Source organism: Cervus elaphus, chromosome 20 (genome assembly GCF_910594005.1).
Source record: "Cervus elaphus chromosome 20, mCerEla1.1, whole genome shotgun sequence".
NCBI classification, from domain to species: domain Eukaryota; kingdom Metazoa; phylum Chordata; class Mammalia; order Artiodactyla; family Cervidae; genus Cervus; species Cervus elaphus.
This window is the reverse complement of record NC_057834.1, coordinates 81,144,090-81,171,444: the sequence shown is the minus strand read 5'-3', so window position 1 is coordinate 81,171,444 and position 27,355 is coordinate 81,144,090. Positions and strand designations below refer to the sequence as shown.

Sequence of the window (27,355 nt, the reverse complement as noted above, 5' to 3'; positions counted from 1 at the left end):
TTACTGAGCAGTAAAGGGCCTTTGTTTCTATAGCAAAACTGACTGTTAATATAGCTCCGTTACCTCTCCAACCAACTTCAGGTCCTTGTCTTCCCCTCAGTCTCTCTGCTCCAACCATCGTGACCTTCTTGTGTTTTCCTAAAGTTTCCCACGCAAACACTTGCCCCAGAACCATTACACCTACCATTCCCTCCGCCTGGAAATACCCTTTCTTCCCTAGATACCTGCATTTCTGGCTCCCTCCCTTCTCTTGGGACTTTGCTCCAATGTTACTTAAGTGAGTTACTTCCTGAGTTACTTCCCTGAGTGCACCCTCTCTCCTCCTACACTCCCCCTCTGCTTTTCCTTTCTCCTTAATAGTTATCATCATTTGAGGTACTGATTATTTTGTTCCTTTCTTTGCTGATTCTTTCCCCACTAGAACATAAACTCTATCAGGGCAGGAGTTTTGCCTATTTTTTCACAGCTATATTCCTAATACTTAGGAAAGCATCTGGCACATTATAGTCACTCAGTAGATATTTGTGAAATAAATAGTGTGGGGGGGGGGGCAGGGGTGTGTGTGTGCACATGTCAGGTGAGTTTGGGTGAACTTCACAAGGTTTCTGTGTATTTTAAGTCAAATATAGCTGGGATAGAATATAGAGATGGGTACATTGGTAAGAATCTTCTGAGAAAAAGACTAGGTCCAAGATGTGAAATTATACTAAGGCTGGGAAGTAGGATGGAGGAGACTCAACAGACTGAAACAGTGGGTCAGAGCCATCCATTGCACAATAATTTGCCTAAGGCCACTAAGCTGGTAGAAGGGTCTGTTTTTAAACCCTGCTGGTCAGACTCCTGAAATCACATCTTACCCATCTAGCAAGATGGGTCAGAGCTGATCATTGAGATGACAGGGATTTAGTGTCATGGCAATGACCTTGGACATGTAATATTCTGTCAAAATTGTTGAGTAATTCCACAGAAAACTTTTGGAGGTATTCTCTGAGAGTGCAAATAAAGACACAGTGGTTACATGTACACATTCTAGGACAAAAGTACTGTTTAAATTTTGTTGTTGTTCAGTCTAAGTGGTATCTACACTTTGCAACCCCATAGACTGCAGCACGCCAGGCTTCACCATCTCCCAGAGTTTGCTCAGTCTCACATCCATTAAGTCAATGATGCCATCCAACGATCTCATCCTCTGTCGCCCCTTTCTCCTCCTGCCTGCAATCTTTCCCAGCATCAGAGATTTTTCCCAGTGAGTCAGCTCTTCGCATCAGGTGGCCAAAGTATTGGAGCTTCAGTTTTAACATCGGTACTTCCAATGTATATTCAGGGTTGATTTCCTTTAGGATTAACTGGCTTTCTCTCCTTGCAGTTCAAGGGACTCTCAAGAGTCTTCTCCAACACTGCAATTGAAAAGTATCAATTCTTCAGTGCTCTGCCTTCTTTATGGTTCATCTCTTACATCCGTACTTGACTACTGGAAAAATCATAGCTTTGACTATATGGATCTTTGTCGGCAAAGTGACATCTCTGCTGTTTAATATGCTGTCTGGGTTTATTTATATTATTCAAAAATCGTGCACATATATATACACATTGTGAGTCTGTGCCTGCCTATGGACTTTAAGCCTGTGTTTGTAGCTGGGACACCTGCCATAGGGCAGCACAGAGCAGCTTCCGGAAATGCAAACAGGAGCAGGAGGCAGGGGGTCCAGTGTCCTCCTTTGTGCTTTCATGGCAGGATCTGTGGCAGAAACCTTGTGTCTCTTGCCAAAACTTCAGCTTCAGCTGAATGGCTCCCCTGGAATGGCAAGATCTCACTAGGAAGACTGTTGTTGCAATCAACTTTTGGTCACAAAACACCCATCTGTGAAGATACATGTTGATTTGCTGTTGTTTAGTCACTAAGTCATGTCCAATTCTTGTGACCCCATGGACTGTAGCCCACCAGGATCCTCTGTCCTTGGAATCCTCCAAGCAAGAATACTACAGTGGGTTGACATTTCTTTCTCCAGGGTATCTTCCCCACCCAGAGCTTGAATCTGTGTCTCCTGCACTGGCAGGCGGATTCTTTACTAGTGAACCACTAGGGAAACCCACATGATGATTTAGCCAAAGACAAAACTTAGGAAATATATTCTTATGTTTATTAGATGATAATACTTATTATTTGAAACTATAAATGATGCTAATGATATCCTCTCTTTATGCAGCTGAAAATCTGAGCCATGGCTCCAAAACCTCAAAAACGAAAGAGAACAAAACATGCCAAAACCAAAATGACATTACCTGGTAGGACTGTTTTTTCATTTATGGAATTTTTATGGATTTAGTATTTGTACATCTATAAGCAGCCAAAACAATCATGGTATTATCTCTAAAACATTTTTTGCTGTCATAAAGTCAAACGCAAGTGGAATTCAAATATGGGGATTTATTATTATTTTTATTCATATCATTATAATATCAACTAAATATCATGTAATAAATGACATAAATGTTATAGCAAATATATCATTATGAGATTATTCTGTGAGAAAGACAATTATTCAGTTTCTATTTGATTATTAATAAATAGCTTAAGTCTTCATTGTGTATTTGCTTTTGTGTTTTATGTTTTAAGACTTGGTAGAAGACTAAGATACATATCTGATTCAAAAATGTATTAACATCATTTTATTATATTCTAGTTGGTGAAGAAGCAGAACCCTTGAATATGGAGAGCATGGGTAAGTGGAAATACAATTCAGAATCCATGTCCCCAGTTCTGCAACATTTTAATATGCAATAAGCAAGGGAGAATACTATAAATTGAAATGATTGAACAAAATGTGCATGTACTAAAAGTACATCATATTATTTAGAATATAAAATAAAATTTTTGAAGAAAGATGAAAAGAGTGGAAGAGAGAATTTCAAACTGAACAGTCTCTTAAAAATCTAACATTCTATGATTATTGAGAGAATTTTTGTAACTATAGAGTGTGTTGTTTATTTTGTAACAATAAAGTTGCTTTTTTATAATGTTTTTCAAATTCTGGCTCATGGGCAACATATATCTGTGCATCATGTTAGGGTTCTATTATTTCAAGGAAAGAAGCTGATTTTTAAGCAAATAAACTAGAACTTAAACAACCAAACTGATGTTGTTCCTACTTTTAGAGGCTAAATAATCCATTCTAACAACTTTTATTTTTGTCGTTGTTGTTGAAACTTTCTCTTCGAGTTTTCTTAGATGATGCAGTTCATGTTTAGAAACAGGGAAACACATATATTGTTGATTCACTAACATTGAACTCATAGCCAACAACACTGTAAAGTTCAGGCCTGACAGATGTTTATCTAATAATACACATGTTTTCTTATAAAGTACATCATAGCCTTCTTGCACTTAGGAACACTAGACAGAACTTTAGCTGTAAGCTCAGGGACCATTTTAAACAGAAAAGTCATCAGTACAAAGCACAAAAAACATGGCACTACATCAACAGTAGAAAGGATACTGAAGTTTGAGAGCAAGCAGAAGATGGTAGAGCATCCTTGGCCACATGCACTTTGGGTAACTCACATTTTTTGCCACCTTAAAGCATGTCCACTAGTGAACGTGAAAGTGCCACAACTATTGATCTTGGGTTACAAATGCATTTTAGAAAGTGAATTTGCAAGTACACAATTTGTGAATAATGAGGACGGAGCATATTTATTTGTTTGTGCATTTATATTCTACTCACACACACACCCATGCTGACACGCCCTTGTGTGTGCGCGCAACCTCTCACCCTCTCTCATCTCTCTCCCTCCTACACTTCTCTCCTCCATCTCTCCCTCTCTCTCCCTGTTTCTTTCTTGCACACACACAAGCTTCAGGGGAACAGAAACTCTTGTTTACCACTGTACCCCAATGCCTATCTTGATACAGAATAAACACTCAATAAATATTTGTTGATTGATTGAGTGAATGAATAAATTGCTTTCCCTATTCTTCCTTTCTAAATAGACCACCAGCACGACTACCCTCCTTAGTTCTATGTTCTATCTCTCACCCAGTTTTCTCCTAGGTAGCACCTGTCACCATTTGTCCTTATTTGTTTCTGAGTGTATTTATATACTGAACATCTGTGTCCCCCTCTAGATTGTATACCCTAGCACCAGCACCATGGTTTTCACATAGTAGGTGCTCAGTAAATATTTTCTGACTAAATAATTAACTAGTAAGCAGATCCATGACTTAGCATGCATGCATGCATGTTTCTTTAAGGAAGAAAAAAGAAATTTCAGCACTTGGTAGCAAGAGTTGAGGGGTTTGATTTAGCATCACTTTGTCCTACAGCCTCTCTGTCCCAGACTCCCTTGCTGTGGGCTCCTGTAATTGCCAACTGTCACTCAAGGCTTGGAGCTGTCATGCTGCTTGAGAGTAGGATTCCCTTTCCTACCAAGGACCAAGGGATCAACAGACTAGCTAAAAAATGTCTCCTAAGGCTCTAACAGCCTTCCTTGGTGGCTCAGACAGTAAAGAATCTGCTTGCAATGCAGGAGACACAGGTTCAGTCCCTGGGTGGGGAAGATGCCCTGAAGGAAATGACAAGCCACTCCAGTACTCTTGCCTGGAGAATCTCATGGACAGAGGAGCTTGGCAGGCTACAATCCATGGGGTTGCAAGAGTTGGACACTACTTAACAATTAAATCACCACCACCAAGGCCCTAACAGGCAATGTCTGGAGGGTTCTACAGATGATGTGTGATTTTTCCACATAATTAACATTTATTGAGCTTTCTGTCAGGAATACTTCTCTCATCCCTTTAGCCCTAGGAAGTTAGCGTTACTGTGGCCATTGGAAGATGGAGGTGCTGTGACTCCCAAAAGTTAAGTAATTTACCCAAATTGTCTGTCACCCTTTAATACAGGTTAGAACATCCATGGTATATTAATGGCATATGGCCACTGTAACAAGTCACCACAAATTTATTATTGTACAGTTTTGGAAATTAGGAACCTGAAATTGCTTTCCCTGGGGTAAAATCAAATTGTTGGTAGGGCTGGTTCTTCTGGAGTCTCTGAAGGGATAGTCTGTTCTCTTACCTTTCCCACCTAAAGGCTCCCAGTTTTAACTGACTCTTGGCCCCTTCCTCTGTCTTCAAAACCAGCAGCGTATCATCTTCTAATTTTTCTCTGACTTTGACCTCTGCCTCCCTGTCACTTCTCCTCCTTGATATTGACCCTCCAGGCTTCCTCTTATAAGGACCCTTGTGATTTCACGTGAGCCACCTCAGAAGCCCAATAACCTTCTCCTCTCAAGAGCCTTAACTTAATCACACCTGCAAGTCTCTTTTGTCACATAAGACAACATGTTCACAGGTTTCAGGAGTTAGGATATGGCTGTCTTTGGGGGAAGCATTATTCTGTTTACCACAAGAGATTAATAGCACAGCTTTTGGAATTAGACAGATGTAGTTTGAATCATGATTCTGCCACTTAATGACTGTGTGGCCACAAATGACTTCACCTTTTTGAGCTTCTTCCCCATCTTAAGAATGAGGTAGTGACATTCATCTCATGAGCATGAGGCAGAAGGGAAATTAGGTAGTACATGCACGCTTCCTTACACAGGGTGGTCACAGAGAAGGTTTGCATTAACTGTTGTTACTATAACGGTAGGGAAATAGATTAATGAATGAGAATGAAGAGTCCAAAAATAAACTCACATATATATATATGGTCAATTGATTTTCAACAAAAGTACAAAGGCAATTCAGTGGAGAAGAGACAGTCTTTTCAATAAACAATTTTGGAACAACTGGATATCTACAGGCAAAAAAGTGAACTTCAACCAATACTGCACATCACGTACAAAAATTATCTCAAGATGGATCATAGACCTAAATGTAAAACCAGATAGTATAACACTTCTGAAAGAACCCATAGGAGAAAAATATTTGTGACCTTGGATTAGGCAAAAATTTCCTAGGAAAAAAACACCCAAAACTATAAATCCTAAGAAGTCTTTGCCTAACTGTTTTTTTTCTTTTATGAAATCCTAGTCAGAATGAGCTAAAGGAATGAGCTCTTGCTATGTGCAACAACATAAATGAATCTCAAAATAATCATGCTAAGCAAAAGAAGACAAACAAACAAAAAGCATATAATATGCATTTATAAATAGTCCATAAAAAACAAACTACTGATCTATAGAGATGGAAAGCAGAGCACTGATTGCCTGGGAGTGAGGAGGGGTGCTGGGACAAGGGGCAGAAAGAAATTTTTGTGTATTATGGTTGTGTTCTTTATCTCGATTGTGGTGATAGTTTCATGGGTCAATGCATATATTTATCAATTTGTACACTTTAAACATCTATGGTTTATTATTTACCAATTATATATCAATAGAACTATTTTTAAAAATAAACCAAAATGTTAAAGATATGGATTAAAAAAAAAAAAAGAAAGATATGGATGAAATGCATGGGACTTCTGTAAATACTGGTTCAGTATGCAGGATTGGCCTGATTGCCATGTGGTCTCTGATTTATACTGCACAGCCTGCATCCTTGTGCACATAGGATCCGGAGTGCGTTAGCTGTGGAGAGCTTGAGTCTGTCTTGGGCCCCTGGTCTACCAAGCTACTAGGTGAACAACTCCACTCACGGCATCCCGCGCAGTGTATCTTTGTTGCCTCCCTGCTCCACTCACGGCATCCCGCGCGGTGTATCTTTGTTGCCTCCCTGCTCCACTCACGGCATCCCGCGAAGTGTATCTTTGCTACCTCCCTGCTCCACTCACGGGGTCCCGGGCAGTGTATCTTTGTTACCTCCCTGGCTGTCGCAGTGTATCTTTGTTACCTCCCTGGCTGTCGCAGTGTATCTTTGTTACCTCCCTGGCTGTCGCAGTGTATCTTTGTTACCTCCCTGGCTGTGTGTGAAGAGGAGCAGGACCCTCTCTTGTGCTCTGCTGTGTTCGCACATTTGAGAGAAAGTTCAGCATGCTAGATACAGTGCAGGGAATTTGGTTTGGAACCTAGGTCCCCTATTTCTAATTCCCAGCCCCTGACCTTGGATACTTCACTTGTACTCAGAGGGCCTCAGTTTTCTCAGCTAAAAAATGCAGGCAGTTACAGTAATGGCTTCAGAATGTTGTTATAAAGAGTAAATAAATTAATAATCTGTGTAATGTGCTTGGAACAGTGCCTGGCAGTAGGTGCTTCCCAGAAGCATCTATATAGCAGGCTGTTTTTCACTTACACTGTCATTCACTCACTGCACTGGCCTGACAAAATTTCCAGCAGGTCATGCCCTCATGGAAGCACTTCTGATGTCTGCAAGCTTCAGGAGGCCCTGCAGGCCTGTTCCTCAGCTCCAGCATCTTTCTCACCCTCCGGACCAACCAATATCCCACTCTGCTAGAGGCACAGAGGAGCCCAGAGCCCATCTCACCACAAATCACCAGAGCCTCATTGTTATACACTTAGAGTGCTGTCTTCAGTGCAGGCCTCAAAGCCTAAATAACAACAATTCTTTCATTAAATTTAGCCAGAGATCCTTGGGGTGGCCAGAAGTGTCAGACCTTGCTCTGTTTAGTTTGGCCGTTGTTCAGATAGGGCATGGAGGTACTGGACTATTTTAGTTCTGTGTGGTCTACTGGCTACTAGTTGCCTACAGTTATTACTGATTGTAGATCCCAGCCAGAAACAGGCTACTACTACTACTAACTTCTAGATAAAGAATGTAAGATCCTGTATTAAAGTTGCTTTGAAGAAGCCCAGTTAGTGACTTCCCTGGGGGTCCAGTGGCTAAGACTCTGCACTCCCATACAGAGGAGCCCGGGGTCAATCCCTAGTCAGGGTACTAGATCCCATATGCTGCAACCCAGTGCAGCCAAATAAATATTTTTTTTAATGCTCAGTTAGTGTGAAAGGATTATTTTTATGACAAATATCTAGCCAGTAGGATTTGAAGTATGTTTAGTGGGAGTGGGTGACATAGAACACCATCTTGGTCCTTGCCCTTCCAGTTTCTTGGATGGTAGGAAGCTTTCTGGCCTTTGTGAGCACCTCTGTTCATGAAGGACAGCCACCAGCCAGCTCTAGCTCTGTGTGGGTCCCACAGTTCCACCTAGTGGTTTTCCATGGCAAAACTGCAAGAACTCACTATACATTGGACACTGCAAATTTCAGTAGCAGTATGGTTTTAAAGGATAACTTGTATGTGAATCAAGTCAACAGCTGTTTTTGAGCACCTCCTGTATGCCGGGTGTTAGGATTAGTATTTTTCAGCAGATAAAAACGGGCAGTTTGTTTCTAATTTATCAACTTACATTCCAAATGTTTGCTTATTATGCCAACTGATTGTACTTTGCAGTATATTTCCATATATAATCAGTGTTACACCTATAGAGACTAAAAATCCCCCCAATCACCTAATAATTATATCATTGAGCCACTAGGTTAGAAGTCAGTGTTTCTGTGGGAAAATAAGCTCACAATTCCTACTTGAAAGGCCACATGCACTTCTCCCCTCGATGATGCTCTTGTTGAGCAGTGGAGGGAGGGTGTCAGACACCCAGGTGTGGGGCCCGGAGAGGATGAGAGTGGGTTCTGGGACTCTGGGAGTGTGTAGTTAGGGGACAGAGTTCTGGGGGTAAATGCAGAACTGAGACTGGGGTGGTAGAAGCTAATGATGATAAAAAGAAAAAGAAAATGAGAAGAAGGCTTGAAAGAGGAGATGGCAACAGGCAAAATGATACCTTGTTCCCTTCCATCCACTGTCCTAGGGCTTGCCGCTGCCCAGCGCTGACCTGGGGTGGGGGCAAAGGGACAAGAAGAAAGGGAATGGAAGCCTCCTGAGCCTCCCCTCCTCCTCTTCTGAGGGCAGTTCTGGGATTGGGGAACCAGAGGAGGGAAAAGGGACTCCCTATCCCACCTTCCTCCTCACTGCCAGGTTTACCAATATGACCTAATTGGAAAGTCGGTAGCTTTAAGATGTGAAGAACTGAATAATAAGCTTGACTGAAAAAGAGCCCTGGGGAGCAGAGATACCTATTGAAGGGCATACTAAGGGCAAACAGCACAGAGGTAGGAATGTCAGTAGGGAGGAAGCATGGATGGGCTGAGAAGGGCGAAGAGGGGCAGGCAGGCCTTCAGACTGGAGGGAAAGGCAGAAAGCCAGGGCTTGTGTGATCAGCTGGTGGGCAGGGCTGCCGAGTGTTGCAGGATTCTTTGCTGTACAGACAGTTTTCTCTGTGAGGGGAAATGAGGTCACCTGGAGAGAGAGCAGCAGGTGAACAGTGAGGGAGGGGGTGTTGTAGGAAGGCAATACAGGCTTGTTAGAGCCTAAAAGGGCGATAATACCTTCAAACCAAAATTTCACTTTTAAAACCTATCCTAAGAGAAGAATTTGAAATGTGATAAAACTTTGTAAACTAGATATTTGTTTGTAGAGTTGTTTATAATCATTAGAAACAAATTAGAAAAATAAAAGTAGTGCTTGCCAACAACAGAGTGATTAAAAACTATGCTACAGAATTATGCTAGTTTAAAATGATGCATTAGAAAAATTATATAATGTCATAGTAAAATTCTACTGACATAATGATAAGTATGAAAGGCAGGATTTAGAATTTCATTTAAGATACGATTAATATGTATGGAGTGACTGGAAAGAAACAAACAATTAAGATAGGTTCTCTCTTGAGAGGTAGTATTATGGGTAATTGTTATTTCTGCCTTTTTATCTTTTTGACATTTAAAAAATTTTATTTCATTTTGGAGCATAGTTGATTTACAATGTTGTGTTAGTTTCTTGTGTACAAAGAAGTGATTCAGTTACACACATATATATATCTATTCTTTTTCAGATTTTTTCCTATTTAGGTTATTACAGAATATTGAGTAGTGTCCCCTGTGTTAATCAGTAGGTCCTTGTTTGTTATCTGTTTTAAATATAGTAGTGAGTATATGTCAACCCCAAACTCCCAATTGATCCCTCTCCCCCATCATGTTTCCCCTTCAGTTACCGTAAGTTTGTTTTCTAAGTCTGTGAGTCTGTTTCTGTTTTATAAATAAATTCATTTGCTGACATTTTTTATAATGGACAAACTTACTTTTAAAACATGAACAATGATTTTAAAGTCTTTTAAAATTTTAACCAAGACAATTATTTAAAGCAAACAACTGCATATTTCCTAGTGTTCATATTTTAAATGGTTATATTTAATGTCTAAATTCACTTTGCCTTTCCCAGGTCATCCAGAAATTTATCCTTTAGTGTTAACTACCAAAACCCAGGAAATATTTAACTGCAGAGTAGATGAAGATGTCACGGAAGAACAACCTTACAAACTTATCAAAAAAGAAGATATTTTTGCAGACTTTGCGAACAGAGCGGCAGTATCTGATTTCTACCCAGTCAAAAAAATTGTTCAGGTCAGCATGTCATCCGTCTTTATTTTTCAGCCTTACCTCAAGAGGTTCCTGATACATAGTCGCAAGAGTTGGAGAGATTCTTGAGCTCAAATCTGGCATTTCCCATTACTTTGGGCAAATGCTCCCTTTCCCATGTCTCTTTGAGAATCCTTCTCAATGACCCTTTGTGAAAAACAAACTCCTATCAATGACAGATTGTCTTATTCCACAACCAGAAAAGCTCGTTCTTGCCCAATTTTAACTAGAAAGGGAACCTACTCTATTTTCCCATACTGCTTTGATTGTAAACATTCATAATTTTAGTCTTAATTTGTCTGCAAACATGCTAGAGAATGCAACACCAGATAAAAGGAATGCTTCTTTTTTTTCCTTGTTAGAAATAAAATTGTGTGGTAAATTTCCCTGAACCCACTGTGGTTTTTATTTTTTTCCTTTCTTTCTTAAACTCTTTATTTTGCATTGGGTTATAGCCAATTAACAGTGTTGTGATGGTTTCAGGTGAATAGTGAAGGGACTCAGTCATACATATTATCCACCCATTGTGTTTCAAGAGCTTTTGTGAGTTAATAAAATAACTTTGCAATTTGGGACTATTAACGATAGATTAGCACTGTGGTTATCTTCTATGATTGATTGATTAAAGAAATATTAATTTTGTGTCAATATCTGAATAAACTGAATGACTGCTGAACATGAACCTTCTCTTTTGGTTATATTTTTGTAGGAATATCCTGGAGATGAGCTTCTCCTTGTTTACGACAGAGACTTCAAGTATGGACTTAACTTTTATCTTATTGGAACTGAAGAGGGCAAGGAAAACTATTTAAATGTAAGCACACCCTAAGTCAGTGCAACCTGTTGATTGTCAGAAAGAAGCACTACCTCTGGGGTTGGGGAGCAGACATGTTCATGATTATTCTTGTCCGGCTCTGATTCCCTGGGACCTAGAGGAGGTGAGCAGTAAGTGTGGAGTGAGGTGGCTAAGACATCTCCTTCTTTGCCCTTCACTTACCCAATGAGAGTGGAGACAGCGAATCTGCTCTCAGCCATTCGTTGGCCTATATTCCTGGTTCTTCTCCTGCCATCTCCATGACTTCAGGTAAGTTACTGAACCTGTCACCTGCAAAATGGTGGTACCAGTAGAGCTGTCGTGAAGATTAAATAAGCCAAAACAGGAAAAGCCCTTTGTACAGTGCCTGACACAAAGCTGGGGCTTCATACATGTTTGCTCTGATTATTCAAAAGCAAAAATTTGAAAGGACAACTTGGTCAGTGGGCAGTTGAAGGGAACTGGGTGTCAAAGATAAGCAAAAAATAAAAGAATGGTAGTTTCCAAGGAAAAGAAGTCAGTTCACCTTTGGGTTGTTGTATTCAAAGTGGTCATGAACGGTAACAAGTTGCCTTCTGATCTAGCATCCTCATGAGGAAGTGTAGTCAAAGTGAGGGAGACAGAGGAGTTTGCATGGTTGCCCAGTAGCAAGAAAAATAAAGGAAAGCCATAGAGTTTTAAAATACCTAAGACTTTTTAAATTTTATATATTTGTTAGTCAACATTTTCAATTTCATTTTTATGGTTGTTTTTCTCTGTGTTTTAGTTTTTTATTATGGTAGAACATTTCCAGTGTATAGAAAGGTATTCATGATGAAACAAATATCTACACAGAATTAACAAATGTTAATATTGATATTTTATCATGTTTACTTTAAATTCTTTTGAAACAAAATATAACAGATAACGTTTCACTCCCTCTTACATCCTTCTTAATTCAATTTTTCAAACATCTCTATAAGGAACTATTGTTCCAAGGTTGTTATCGTCTTTTGTTCATGGTTTCATACTGTCACCATGTATGTATGTTCTACAGGTAATATATCTTATTGCTTAAAATTTACCTAAAATTATACAACTTGTTTTGCAGCTTGTTTTTCACTGAATTGTAAAATTCTAGGATCTGTTCATTTTGACACATTTAGACATCATATACATACAGATTGAGTTTGTTCATTCCAATTGTTTTATGAGATTTTATTTTCTGATTATTCCACAGTGTATCAACCCTTTCCCTACTGAGATTCATTTAATTGCCCATTTTTTTCCACTATTATGAATAAGGTAGCAATGAACATCTATATATCTATTTCTGTACTTATATCCATATCTGTATCTCTCCGCTCCTCTTCCTTGCAGACATCTTGGTTTAAAAAAACATTCACTCTTTATAATTTAGTGGATATCATGTTTATTCATACATGTAATCCTCTTATAAAAAAGCATTATTAAATCAGAGAAAATTAGTTTTGTATTTTATCAAGTTTTAGCATTCCATATTCTTCAATACTTTTTTCTTATCACACATCTTGTTTTCTGGTAATACATTTTAGAATGCTATTTATTTTATTCCAGCCCCCAGAACTACCAGAAGAACAAGAAGAATATAAAGATCATATTCCTGAAGAAACATATATTTATAAGCCACCTATTTCTAAACCATGGGTTTCTTTGGGCAGTGAAAAAGAAATCGAAGAAGAATCAGTTAAGGAATCTACAAAACAGGTCAGCAGCTTGAATATGATCTCCAGTCATCACCTCCCTAGAGCTGAGCAACACTTATTCCTAGGGAATCCATATGCTTTGCTATGTTTGCTGTGGGGTTATGGTTTTTCTTCTGATAGAAGAATGGTCACTGTCTTAGGTGGGTGTTATGGGTTGAACTATATCTCCTCCCGAAAGATAAGTCCAAGTCCTACCCTCCAGTACTTCAGAAAGGAAATAAGGGGAGTTTTATCCAATATGGCAGGGGTCTTTATAAGAAGATGGGGTTGTGAAGACAGAGACACCAGGAGAACACCATGGAAGATGGGGGCAGAGGTTGGAGTGATAGATCTGCCCCGAGGGAACACCTAGGATTGCTGGCTGTGACAGCAGAAGCAAGGGAAGAGGCAGGGAACACATTTCCCCGCAGAGTCTTCAGAAGGAACCAACCCTCTAACAGCTCTTGTCCTTTTTTTTAAGTCGGGGTATAGTTGCTTTACTATATTGTGTTGGTTTCTGCTGTACAAGGAAATGAATCAGCTATATATACACACTATACTATTATACACACTATATATATACTATATATATATACACACAGCTATGTATTACAGACTTCTACCCTCCATAAATGAGTGAGAATAAATTCCTGTTGTTTTTTTTTTTTTAAAATTCCTGTTGTTTTAAGCCGCCTAGTCTGTGGTGTGTGATTACAGCAGCCCTAGGAAACTAGGGCATTCCCAGAGCAGCCCCTGCGAGGAGCAGTTGTGTACAAGTGATTAAAGTGTCTCAGAAAAGAATGGGGGGAGCAGCAGGACAGAGACATGGCAGAAGCCCTGCAAGGGTGCACTCTTAGGCAAAAGTCTAGCAGAGGGAAGGCTTCAGCATGCACCCCTAGGGAACTCTGGAGTGTAAGGTACACCTCAGAGTTGTCCCAAACAGAAGCAAAAGAGATGGGCTTACCTGTGTCTCCTACCGTCTGTCCCTGGTCAGGATACAAGCTGCCAGTCACTTCCTGTTCCTTGTACCATCAGGCAGATTGGCCTGGTAGCCCTAGAGCATCCTCCGTGGAGGAGCAATAGGTGGCGGCTTTGGGAACCGAGAGCGCATGACCTGGAAAGGTGCACAGAAATTACATCCAAGAGGATGTGGGCAGAGCACCAGTGCTGTCGACCACACATCCGTTCTTCTCCAGAGACTTTTGTCTCCTTTACTGCTCACCTGTGTTGCAGATTACATATATGATTTCTCGAAAACGAAGTGAATTTGGCGCCCCCATTAAGTTCAGTGACCAGAATGCTTCCAGTGTGAAAGATGCCTATATCGAATGTACAGCCTACCCAGATAAAAATTTCACTCTTAAACAACTTGAGAGAGATATTGGCATGCAAGTAGTCCCCCAAATCAAGGAAACAAGTACTCAGACAAGATGGTAAGTATGAAATTAATATATATATATATTTTTTTTTCAAAAGCAACTGTGGAAAAACCTAGCAGTATCTGTGATTACTGTGAGAGAGCTTTATAATAGAAACTAATTGAGAGTGATGCCACAGAGTAATCCAGCTTAAAAAAAAAACTAATTATAATCACTGATGCTTTTTAAAAATCTTACTAGGAAAATGAAATACAAGTATATATATGACTGTGTAAAGGGGCTCAGTGGCTCAGCGGTAAAGAATGGGCCTGTAAAGCAGGAGACGTGAGTTCAATCCCTGGGTTAGGACGATCCCCTAGAGTAGGGTATGGAAACCCACTCCAGTATTCTTGCCTGGAGAATCTCACGGACAGGGGACCCTAGCAGGCTACAGTCCATGAGCTTGCAAAGAGTCAGACACGACTAAAGCAACTTAGCATACACACAGGCTTATTTTTAGGATTAAAAAACTTTTATTCTGAAATAATTTTAGATCTATAGAAGATAAACCACACATGTTGGATATGATTTTGAGACCTAGAGAAAGGGAAAACTGCCCAGAATTTTTTTTAATGACCTGAACAGTTCCAGGGGGTGGTATAAGCAGAGTTTGCAAAGGACTAGCCCAGGTTGGGTGGAAGGAGTAGCAGAGGCAGAAGACAAGCAGATTCTCTGTGGCAGGCAGGCAGGAATTTTTTCAAGTTCTGAAGCAAAGAAGAGGAAAGATTAGAGCTATTAAATAAGTTGAGCCAGATTAATTTTTGAGAGTTTAGTACTGAAACTCCAACTAAAAATCTTAATTTATCTACTTTTAAAAAATTGGAATATATAGTGGAACTATATGTAACCTTATCCTGTATTTTCCAAGTCACCTGTACATGTGTTATCATACTTTCATAATTTAAAAAATTTTAAATAAAAAAAAATAATAAGATGAGCCAGGCAGTATGTATTGGAGTACAGAGGGGGAAAAAAGCCTGTAGTTGAGGAGACTGGCCAGAGTCTGTGTGTTTGTGTGTGTGTGTGTGTGTGTGAGTCACTTAGTCATATCTGACTCTTTGCAACCCTATGGACTGTAGCCTGCCAGGCAAGTCTGTCCATGGGATTCTCCAGGCAAGAATACTGAAGTGAGTTGCCATGCCTCCCTCCAGGGGATCTTCCTGACCCAGGGATCAAGCCCATGTCTCCTGCATTGCAGGCAGATTCTTTACCCACTGAGCCACCTGAGAAGCCCAGATAAGTCTTCTATAATTAAACCTGGTCACAGGTAAAATGTGACCAGCGTCTAAAATAAAGTGGTGGCAGTAAACCATGAAAGAGTGAAAAGGGGACATGTGTAAATACAAAATCCTAAAACTCCCATCATTAGAACCAACAAACAATTAGCTAATTTCTCTGCTTTATTTTTTCTTAACAACAAAACTCTTCACAGAAGTTTTCCACATTTTCTAATTCTACCTTCTCTTCTTCCATTCTGTCTTAAGCCCATTCTAGTCTTAATGAGGTCACCAAAGACCTGCAATGGTCTGATTGCCTAATCCAGTTTTCAGATACCCTCTCTCTCCATTTCTCAGCAGTATTTAACATGGTTGACTGTCTCTTCTTCTTGGCTTATGAGCAATATTCAATGTACTTTTTCTAACTCACTGGCAGCTCCTTCTCAGTCTCTTTTACTGGATCCTTGTCCTCCCAACTTTTAAACATAAAAGGACCCCCAAAGCTAACTCCTTTTGATGTTTTTTTCTAACTACACTTAATCCTTGGGTGAATTTTTTAAGTTAGAGCACATGTACGTAGATTCCAGGGGTCAGGACAAGACATGAGTCAGAAGCCAGGGAGGCATATGGCCAGACAGGCCAAACCAAAAGAGATGAAGAGAAAGACAAGGATTGGTAGACAAAGACTGGTAGTCAAGTCTTGGCAGAGAATTAGGACATCAAAAATTATTAAACACTGACAAGTAAGGGTAAGACCGGAAGGAGAGTGGTGATTCATTAGTACAAAAGAAACTTGGATTTTGAGACAAAGTTCTTAGTCAAGCCAACTAGAGATTTCTGTTTACTCAGCCATAAAAAGGAATGAAATTGGGTCATTTGTAGAGATGTGGATGGACCTAGAGTCTGTCATACAGAGTAAAGTAAGTCAGAAATAGGAAAACAAATACTGTATATTAAAGCATATATGTGGAATCTAGAAAAATAGTACAGATGAACCTATTTCCAGGGCAGCAATAAAGATGCAGACATAGGAAATGGACTTGTGGACAGAGCAGGGGAAGGGAAGGAAGGGAGGAGTTGGGAGATTAGGATTGACATATAGATACTACTATGTGTAGAATAGATAAATAGTGGGACCCTGATGTGAAGTACAGGAAGCCCATCTTGGTGCCCTGTGATGACCTAGATGGGTGGGATGCGGGTGGAGTGAGAAGAGGTCCAAAAGGGAGGGGATATATGTATACATATAGCTGATTCACGTCATTGTACACAGGAAACGAATGCAACATTGTAAAATAATTATACTCCAAAAAAAATAAAAAGAATGAGTCAGCCAGGGTAGACTCAGGAAGGAACTTATGACGGCAGGGACCCTAACCACAAGACTTTAGAGTTAGTAGGCTCTCCATGCATGTTGAGTGATCATGATGGACAGTTGTTTCTATGTAGATGGAGAGAAAAAATGAGAAATAGCTGCAGATCTTGATCCACAAAGTGGAGTAAAGTGTGAAGGAGTGAATCAAAAGGAATTCAGATAGTTCACATCCATGTAACTTGGGAGAATGCTGGTACCATTTACTAAGATCAGAAACTAGGTGGAAAAGATGGGATATATGATTGTGATGGAAGAAGTAAAAAAAAAAAAACATCAGAGGTGAGGTTCAAAGATTAATGACTATGAAAACAAATGTTTACAGTGTTCTTAGGACACACCAGGCATTCTTCTAAGTACTTTGCCCACACAACTCAGTCAATTCTCACAACTGCCATCTGAGGTAGACACTATTTTCATTTTACAAAGTAAAAAACTAAAGCAAAGAGGGTAAAAAACGAAAGCACAATGTTTAGAACATAATTTGAATTTTAAGCAGTAATGAATAGATTTGCTGAGAAACAACAAAACAAATCACATTTTAAAAAGTGAGAGTGACTCAGTCATGTTGCTACTTTGATGAAGCCACCAGGTGCCACGTAATTTCTTGCTTAATCCTACCCAGAGGGTACTAGTGTGGATAGAAACCAAAAGGTAAAGCTAAGATCTGAACCCAAGTCTCTGGTTCCAACACTAACATTCTTTCTTTCCATCATCCTGTCCTCTGCTGTGGACACTGATCTAGGCAGGGAAAAAAGAAGTTACTGTTCAATTAAATATAAACAAAACTCTCTTTAGCACTCTTTTTGATTACTATCCATTAGTATACTTGCCTTTCAGAGACATGTTACTGACGTTTGTTCAACAAACACAGATTAAATACAACCTAAATTTTTGGAGCACATAAAATGTGCTAGGCACTGTTTTAAAAGCTTTGCATCTATTTACACATTCAATCCTTACCATGACACTGTGAGCTAGGGGACATTAAGAACTTCAGTTAGAGATTAAAAAACAGACACAGAGAGGTTCAATATTGGGTTGGCAAGAAAGTTCATTTGGGTTTTTCCATATGATGTAACAGAAAAACCCAAACAAACTTTTCGGCCAACATATAATTAATTAGCTCAGGGTCACATAGCTAGTAAATGACAGAACCCAGCTTCAAAGCCAGGCAGCCTGTCACCAGAGTCCACTCTCTTAAGGACGGTATCATATGATCTTTCCACAGCCCCATACCCTAAAATCAAGGAGCTCACCCAGTCTAGTGGGTGAAACTGACAAAGCCCAGAGGTATAATACAATGTGTAATGTCCGAGGGTAGAGGTGAATACTGAGAGCAAACTGGGTGGAATAGCTTCTCCCAGAATCCTGCTCTCATTACTGCCAAAATGGAAATTATTTCTGGGTTTGTATATTTAGAGCAGAGTTTCCCAACCTCAACCCCACTGTCTGGATAATTCTCTGTTGTGGGGTGTCGGGGGCGGGGGGTGCTGTCTTGTACTCTGTAGGGTGTTTAACAACATCTCTGGGCGCTATGCACGAGGTGCCAAAAGCACTTCCAGTTGTGACAACCAAAATTGTTTCCAGACATTACCAAATGTTCCTGGATTGAGACGATGGGAAAGGATCTCACTGGTTTAGAAACTCTGATTCAATGAAATGAAGAAAGAATGAAAAACAAATGTAACAAAATATTAATAATTGAGGACAGACTTTTGGACACAGCATGGGAAGGAGAGAGTGGGACTAATTGAGAGAGTGGCATTGACATATTTATACCAGCATGTGTGAAATAAATAGCTACTGGGAAGCTGCCATTAATACATAGTATGGGGACCCAGCCTGGCAGCTCTGTTATGACCTGGAGAGGCAGGATGGGGAGGCAGTGGGAGGGAGGGGAGATATATAGATATATATATATATATATGACTGATATATATATATATATATATATATATATATATATGACTGATTCACGTTGTTGTATGGCAGAAACCAACACAACATTCTGAAGCAATTATCTTCCAATTAAAAATTTTTAGAAATGTTAATAATTGATGAATCTGGGTGAAGAGTGTATGGGAATCTCTTATACCCTTCTTAAAAGTTTTCTGTAAGTTTAAAATGGTATCTAAATTTTTTTAAATAAAGAACTTGCTGATTACATCAGAGAGAAATTCACAAATACTTTGAATGGCAGCTGGTATCTAAGGTAAAGAAAAAATTCAATATATAGAATTTAAATATAAAATAATATCCTAATATGGTCGCAGAGAAAAATCTTTGACCTGCCATGACCTATATTTGTCTTTGATCTGATTTTTGGTATTCGATTTCTTTTAATATATTAGGACATGTCCCAAAAATGCTACTACGCAATATTACCCAAGAGAATTTTTGGAAGAAGAAAAAGAGGCATTGGGACAATCAAAGACTTTGACCGAGTTTCTTAATAGTGTGTGCACAAGGTAAAAATTTTATATTAAATTAAAAAACATAAAATGTGTTTGTTTACTTATAATAAGAGACCTTAAAAAACAACTCCATACCTGATGTACAGGTAGAAAGTGTGAAGACACTTCTTAGACACCCATGAACATGTGATACTTTCTACAGATTCTGTCTTCTTTTCCCTTCTATTGCTAAGCAACATCCTAGACCTTCCAAGCTAGGACCACACCAAACGGTGTGAACCTGGAAGGTATATACTATTGAACATGTTTTCCTAAAGGCAAATTACCATTTATTTACCATGGTTTCTATTATTTAAGTCTTTCTCTTGATTTTTTATAGGATCACAAAGATGGGGATGTTATGGATGTTGAGGGTGATCATCACCATGATAGGAATTTACAAAAATATATTTTAAATGAGAATCCAAATTCAGTTCAGATATAATTTTTGGATGTGTCATCCTTACCTCTGATTCCTATGTTGCTGCACTCTTATTGGCTCTGAAAGAGAAGTGTCTTCAGAATGCCCCCTTCACTCATACCAGAGCCCTAGGCAGACCCTGAGTACTTTTAAACCAGAGAAGAAGTTTGAAGGTCTCATCAAGTTGATATCAGAGTTCAAATGAGTGGAACCAATGGTGGACAAGTCTGCCAGCTGTGCCAACAGGTTGGGTTCCATTTTTTCCCAAAATTAAAGATTTGGTAGACAAATTCATACATAGCCCAAGTTAAGCTTTTTTATTTTTAAGGAAACATTTTAAGAGTAAATGTCTTGAAAATTCCAACAACTCTCAAGAAGTTGTTACCTAGAGAGAATCTGGTTCAAATTTTCAGTATAATTATTCAGAAAGAGCTTATTAACTATTTGCCACTCACTCACAACAAGTATGCTATAGTTTTTCCTATGTGGACAATTAGAAAGAAACCAGAATACCTGAGGTTTCTTTTCCTTTCCACACAAAAATTCAGTAATTATTGAAAATTTTCCTAAGAACATTAAAAATGAGAAGTCTGTCTATATACAATCAATTTTTGATGGAATATATGCTCCATAGCCAATTCTCAGTTATCTACACTGTGTGTTATCTTTGGACCTGGACTTTTATTCTTCCCTTTCAGTTGCCATACTTATAAAGAGAGGGATAGTGAAGAGCTTCATAATTCCTTCCTTGAGATGTGGGATGGAGGAGCCAGAACTATAAGAAGAAAGAGGGGAAACTGGTACAGGAATTTTAACAGCCCTGGCCAAGAATAAAAAAGAAACCACATAACCATCACAGCCATGCTTCCCACTCTAGAACTGTTTTAAGGTTTGCTTAATTTTTAAAAATTAAAATAAATCTTGTTTTGTTCTGGAAGAGAACTCTATTAAAAATGAGTTCCTTCTCATAGAATTTTTGTCAAGAACAAACTAAAGCAAGCATTATTTGCAAAAGAAGAAAATGATCTGAGAGGAAAGTGAGAAACTTCAAGGGAGTTCAAAGCAACTGAGAAACATTCATCTTGAGGTTAAGAAAAAAAAAACGATACCCATGGGCTTTCACTCAGACTACAAGCTTTGCAAACCTCAGATTCATCACGCTCAGGAACCACGCAGTACAGTGCAGGGAGATAAACAGAAAACCAGAGAAAAGGTGTTGTCTTCACTTCTCCCTTGTGAATTACTTCCCAGTGCAGGCTGAAACAGAAAGAAATGATTTTAAAAATGCTATTAATAACAAATGCTTCTACTTGAAACTGAGTTTAAGCCTTGAAGCTCTGGGTGTGAACCTGCCCTACACAGGGTAATTCAAACTTTAATGGGCATATGAACCACGTGGGCATCTTGTTAAAATGCAGGTTCTGACTCAGTAGATCTGGGGTGGAGCCTGTCACTCTGCATTTCTAATAGCTCCAGGTCATGCTGATGCTGCTGGTCCAAGGAAATGCATCTAGTTTGAAAGATGAAGTACAAAATGAATTTAGCCAAGAATATTCAATTATGAAGTGAATGGTTGTTGTTGTTTAGTTGCTAAATCCTGTCTGACTCTTTTGTGGAGGCTATAGCCTGCCAGGCTCCTTTGTCCATGGGATTTCCCAGGCAAGAGTGCTGAAGTGAGTTACCATTTTCTTCTCCAGGATATCTTCTCAACCCAGGGATCAAACCCACATCTCCTGTATTGGCCGGCGGATTCTTTACCAATGTGCTACCAGGGAAGCCCGCAGTGAACAGGAGTGAATGATTAATTACAAATGGTACCCTTGTTTAATGTGCTAGGAATATCTATTATGATACTTACTGCTTATATTTAATCATCTAACTAAAGGGTTTTTTTTTTTCTTTAGGAAATTCATAATTGAAAATCACTCTTTCAACTTATTGTATTTATTTTAAAAAATCAAGTTATTTGGACTTTCAATCATTAGGGTAAAACCTTGGGTGGCATTCTAATTGTGGGAAAGCTCCTAGAGACCTTGGGAGTGGGCTGCGTTTTCAAACCTAAGCACATAAAGGGACGATAGACATTATAGCAACTTATAAAACAGGAACTTGTCAAGCTGAGTTCCTTAAACTAAGAAGAGTACTCAGATTATTTTTCAAAGGAGCAATATTAGTACCTTTAGCAGGATAATTTTTCATTTTTAGGGACTGTCTCATGCATTGTGGGAAGATTAGAAATAGAATTAAACACATTAGCACTTCCCAGACACTGTGACAGCTAAAACCACCACACACACACATGCATATACACACATTTCTAAACTACAGATCTTCCCTTGAGAAACTCTCATTTGTTGTTTTGAATTACATACATAGTATAATTATTATATATACCAGTATAATAATAATATATAAATACAATAATTAGTATACATGATCATTTGGTACTGAATGTGGCTAAAAGAATTTGCTCTATCAATTTGGAGTTTTCAAAAAGCAAATGAGATCAAGTTCAAAGTCGACATTTACTGAGAAGTTCACTGTGAAAAATAAAGGAAGAGGAAGCATGCTTGAGCAGGGAGAGCTTCAGACAAAGTTTCGGCCAACCCAACAGGGAGCTGCAGAGGAAGACGGCCTGTTGGAGGAGTCCCGTCTGGGGCAGAATCGGCAGCCCTGGAGTCTGCAGCCGCCGTGGTCAGTCATTGACCCACAGAGAGCATGGCCTTGGCCAGGAAGCTGAGGCAGACTGTGATGCTGTTAGAGGCTATTGTGGGTTTCCCCGGTGGCTCAGTGTAAAGAATCTGCCTGCCATGCAGGAGACGTGAGCTGGAGCCCTGGGTTGGGAAATCCCCTGGAGGAGGGCATGGCAATCCACTTCAGTATTCTTGCCTGGAGGAACCCATGATCAGAGGAGCCTGGTGGGCTACAGTCCATGGGGTTGTAAAGAGTCAGGCATGCCTGAAGCAACTGAGCATGCAGAGGCTGTCAGCTAACAGTATCCTGGCCCTAGAAGTTCTGAGTAGCACACTGCCACGAATTTTTTTTCTCTTAAGTCATTTAATATTACACACAGGGTTAATCATTAGTTACCAAATACAACAGATAACATTTTTTTTCTTTCAGTATAAATGAAGCAGGAGGAGCTGCTGAAAGACGTATCATTGAATACTAAAATCCAACCTCTTAGTTCTTCTTTTCTGTTTTACAAAATAGTGTGGAAATAGCCCTACAGCAAAATGAAATCATGAATACATTTATTCATGACTGGAAATGTCTGGCAGAAGAAGAAGGCACCTTTGGGGATAAGACGGATACCCACCTGAAAGAGTACCAGTCCTTTACTGACCTTCACAGCCTAACTGAGAAGATGATCACCTGCGTCTCCTGGCATCCGGTCATCTACGGTGGGGCAGAGTTTTGACTGGGATTCCCTCCTGGGATGACAGCAGAATAACCTGTTGCTTTTATATATCAAGTTGCAAACTGGCTCACTTTCAATAAGACAGTCTCTATTCCTGAGTGCCTGCACCTGCCAAGAGCTTTCTTCACCCTCTCTTCATCTCTCCTCCCAGCTACCTTTCAGGACCACACTGTGGTCTGTACTTCATAAGGAGAGGACCAGAGCGCCCACACTGCCCAGCTGGTGTAATGCCAAATCTGGACTTGACTGGGACTTGTTGGGCTCCCAAGGCTAGCTTCACTCCCTGCAACACTCCACCTCTCTGATTACTGGGCAAGATAGGAGACACATCTCCTTTAAAGCGCTCAGCAGCTAAGAGGGTAGGAATGTGCGAGGGCGGAACGATGGACAGAGCCAGCCTTGCTCTCTTTCTTCCTCTTTCCCGCCCAGTGTTGGCCCTCTCCTCATGAAAACAAACATCTTTTGTTCATACTAAGTCTTCAAAGTGCACCATTGATTTTATGTCAACAGTCCATCTCAATTTGGACCAGCCACAGTCAAGTGCTAATAAGCAACAGTGGCTACTGGCAACCAGTGTATTATTAGACAGTACAGCTCTAACAATACTCTTGGTCTCCTGTAGAATATTTTTACACAGGTTTCATTAAAATGGAAGTGAACAATGACTATGCAGAAAAACAAAACCTAAAACCACTTCTCTGTGCACAATGGCTGCAGATTTTAATTCCCAGTTGTGTTCCAAACAGGGCTAATAGCTGTGTCGGTGGCTGTACGACTGTCCTTTGAAGAGAGGGTCCACTTTTCTGGTAAATTACTGCTGCAACCATCACTGATTCTTTTCTGGAGTTTCTCTGATCCCATACATCCTCAGGTAACAAAGGAGAGTCATCCATATGGTCTAAAAATTTCAAATACTACTTCACATATCTTTAGCAGTTTTAATTGCAAAACATTTTATAATCACTTAAGGTTGTAAACCCCTATAAAGCTAGGCTTTCTTCAGAATTTTTGGTCATTCAATTTGAGCAAAACTCAAAGTTTACACTTAGACTATTGAAAAAGTTTTATTGAGCAAATCAACATATTATTTTAAAAAATATTATAAGAGAAATGTTCAAATGATTTTAAAAGAGTAAACTCTTTTATGGGCTTTATTTCAATACTAATTTTTCAAATGCAAAGAGACTTGAGTTTCCCATGCACTTCGGCAATTCCAAGGATCACCAGCAGGAGGTGTAATGAGTAAAGATGCCTGTGTGGGAGACCGTGGGGACTGTGGCTCTGGAGAGAACACAGCCCATCTGTGGAGACGGTACTCTTCAGCTGTTGCTGTCAAGTGGTCCCGCTTGTTGAGGGAATCCAGCAATTCTGTGGGAGATCTCCCAAGTTTAAAATACCTCAACTAAAAAAAAAAAAAAATACCTCAACTAAAACTAAACCAGAACACACGGCAATCCAAATAAAATAGGCTGAAGGCTGGGTTTACCCTTCACAGTGTTCAATTTCCAGGGTCTGCACAAGATGAGTTCTGTTTAGGGGGAGGGAGTTTAGTGTTAGATTAAATTTTTTCAACATACTTAACTATATTAATATTTTGTTTCTATAAAGCATTGTATAACTAAAATTTCCCTAATAAGCCTTCAGTTCAGTTCAGTTGCTAAGTTGTGTCCGACTCTTTGCAACCCCATGAATCGCAGCACGCCAGGCCTCCCTGTCCATCACCAACTCCCAGAGTTTACCCAAACTCATGTCCATTGAGACGGTGATGCCATCCAACCATCTCATCCTCTGTTGTCCCCTTCTCCTCCTGCCCTCAATCTTTCCCAGCATCAGTGTCTTTTCAAATGAGTCAGCTCTTCCCATGAAGTGGCCAGAGTACTGGAGTTTCAGCTTCAATATTAGTCCTTCCAATGAACACCCAGGACTTACCTCCTTTAGGATGGACTGGTTGGATCTCCTTGCAGTCCAAGGGACTCTCAAAAGTCTTCTCTAACACCACAGTTCAAAAGCACCAATTCTTCGGCGCTCAGCTTTCTTCACAGTCCAAGTGTCACATCCATACATGACCATTGGAAAAACCAAAGCCTTGACTAGAGGGACCTTTGTTGACAAAGTAATGTCTCTGCTGTTTAATATGCTGTCTAGGTTGGTCATAACTTTCCTTCCAAGGAGTAAGCGTCTTTTAATTTCATGGCTGCAGTCACCATCTGCAGTGATTTTGGAGCCCAGAAAATAAAGTCAGCCACTGTTTCCACTGTTTCCCCATCTATTTGCCATGAAGTGATGGGACCAGATGCCATGATCTTAGTTTTCTGAATGTTGAGCTTTACGCCAACTTTTTCACTCTCCTCTTTCACTTTCACCAAGAGGCCCTTTGGTTCTTCTTCACTTTCTGCCATAAGGGTGGTATCATCTGCGTGTCGAGGTTATTGATATTTCTCCTGACAATATGGATTCCAGCTTGTGCTTCCTCCAGCCCAGCGTTTCTCATGATGTACTCTGCATATAAGTTAAATAAGCAGGGTGACAATATACAGTCATGACGTACTCCTTTTCCTATTTGGAACCAGTCTGTTGTTCCATGTCCAGTTCTAACTGTTGCTTCCTGACCTGCATACAGCTTTCTCAAGAGACAGGTCAAGTGGTCTGGTATTCCCATCTCTTTCAGAATTCTCCAGCCTTATCCTCCCCTATTCCTTCTTCCTTCATTCATCTGAATAAAGACAATTTTTACTGCTAGAGAGTCTAGATGCTTTAATTATTATAGATACTGAGATCAAAATGACCGTTCTTTCATTCTTCCTCCTTGGCCTGCTCACCACGAGAATGGTGCCATCTCTCACTGGGGTTTTCTAGCATTTTCCAGTAGTGTAGAACTCCTCTCCAGTCCATGCCATGGAAGTGTGGCTGAACCTCCTGGCAGATAGGAAGAGCAAAGAAACGCTCTCCTTTCCTCTATTTTGAAGAATAGTTTTTAAAATGTATGCAAATAATTTCTTAAAGATATAATGCAAGTGATTTTGTCTTTGTTCTAATCAAAACTCTAAGAAAGAATTAAACGATTTTATTTTCAAAAGTAGAGTTTCCTCTAGAATTCACAAAATACCAAATAAACCAAGATAATCCATCCCAATTCCAATCTGAAATCTTTAGTTCAGTGCTGGTAAACCTGTGACCTTTGGAACCTATATTTTTGATCACTAATGTTTAAAGAAGAATGATAACCATGCAAGTGTTGAGCTTGGTGGTGACACAGTAACACAGATGCTAACTATGGTTAGTATATCTATTTCCTTACACTGTTGTATTCCTTGCAGAGCTTCCTCCCTCCCCCCGCCCCCAGGCACTTGATTTTGCTTATGGGTTCTGTATTATTTTAAAATTTGAAATAATATCACTGGCAACTCCATCATCTTTTTTTGTTCACACGTTTTATTTTTGAGTGCTTATTCTGTGCCATGCTTATATATACAGATGGAAATAAATCATACAAATATCCTGACCTCCCATAGCTTGCTCTCCACACTTTTCAGAAACACTGATTTAATAGTCTTTTTATTTATTAAAAAAAGTATAACACTGACCCATGGAGGGTGGAGGAGGGGAGACCAGGTCCCCTTAAGAACCCTGCTCTCGTGTGCATGATCAACGTCCAGAATAAAATTCAGCAAAAGCAGCTTCTGCTCCAGAGGTAGAATTCTCAGCATGGACTCCATGTGCATGTTTTTATAAATAACTATAAAATTAGACCTTTGACTTTCTTAATATTATTTTCTTGCTGTGATTATAATAGTTTTTCTCATTCTCTCTTGAATTTGGGGATTTACCTTAGTTAATGCTGGAAAGCCCAGATGACATCTTCTGCTTCCAGTTCTGTCCGACTGACCCTAATATCATTGCTGGCGGCTGCATAAATGGGCAGGTATATCTGGGGTTTTCTTTCATCTCTTTATTAATTTATAGCATTCTGTTATACATTTTGACTGGTTATTTTTTTTAACTTAAGGGTTCAATTCAGCAGAGGAAAGGCATGCCAATTGCATGTGAATCACCATACCAGGAACTGGGGTATAAAAATGTGGTAGACATGGCATCTGGGCTCAAGATG

The 27,355-nt window shown here is 39.6% G+C and overlaps 1 protein-coding gene across 1 annotated transcript in view; it reads left to right on the top strand.

Annotated features, from left to right (window-relative positions):
- The window catches only part of DNAI3 (dynein axonemal intermediate chain 3), an 80,311-nt gene that overhangs the window by 7,108 nt on the left and 45,848 nt on the right, over positions 1–27,355 (top strand). Inside the window, exons 2-11 of the mRNA XM_043876902.1 lie at positions 2,208–2,286; positions 2,685–2,723; positions 10,229–10,410; positions 11,135–11,239; positions 12,815–12,964; positions 14,176–14,375; positions 19,304–19,420; positions 23,040–23,230; positions 23,994–24,118; positions 27,080–27,169. Of these exons, the coding sequence (XP_043732837.1) occupies positions 2,223–2,286; positions 2,685–2,723; positions 10,229–10,410; positions 11,135–11,239; positions 12,815–12,964; positions 14,176–14,375; positions 19,304–19,420; positions 23,040–23,230; positions 23,994–24,118; positions 27,080–27,169 (1,263 nt within the window). The 5' untranslated portion in view covers positions 2,208–2,222. The remainder of the gene's footprint in view (positions 1–2,207; positions 2,287–2,684; positions 2,724–10,228; positions 10,411–11,134; positions 11,240–12,814; positions 12,965–14,175; positions 14,376–19,303; positions 19,421–23,039; positions 23,231–23,993; positions 24,119–27,079; positions 27,170–27,355) is intronic.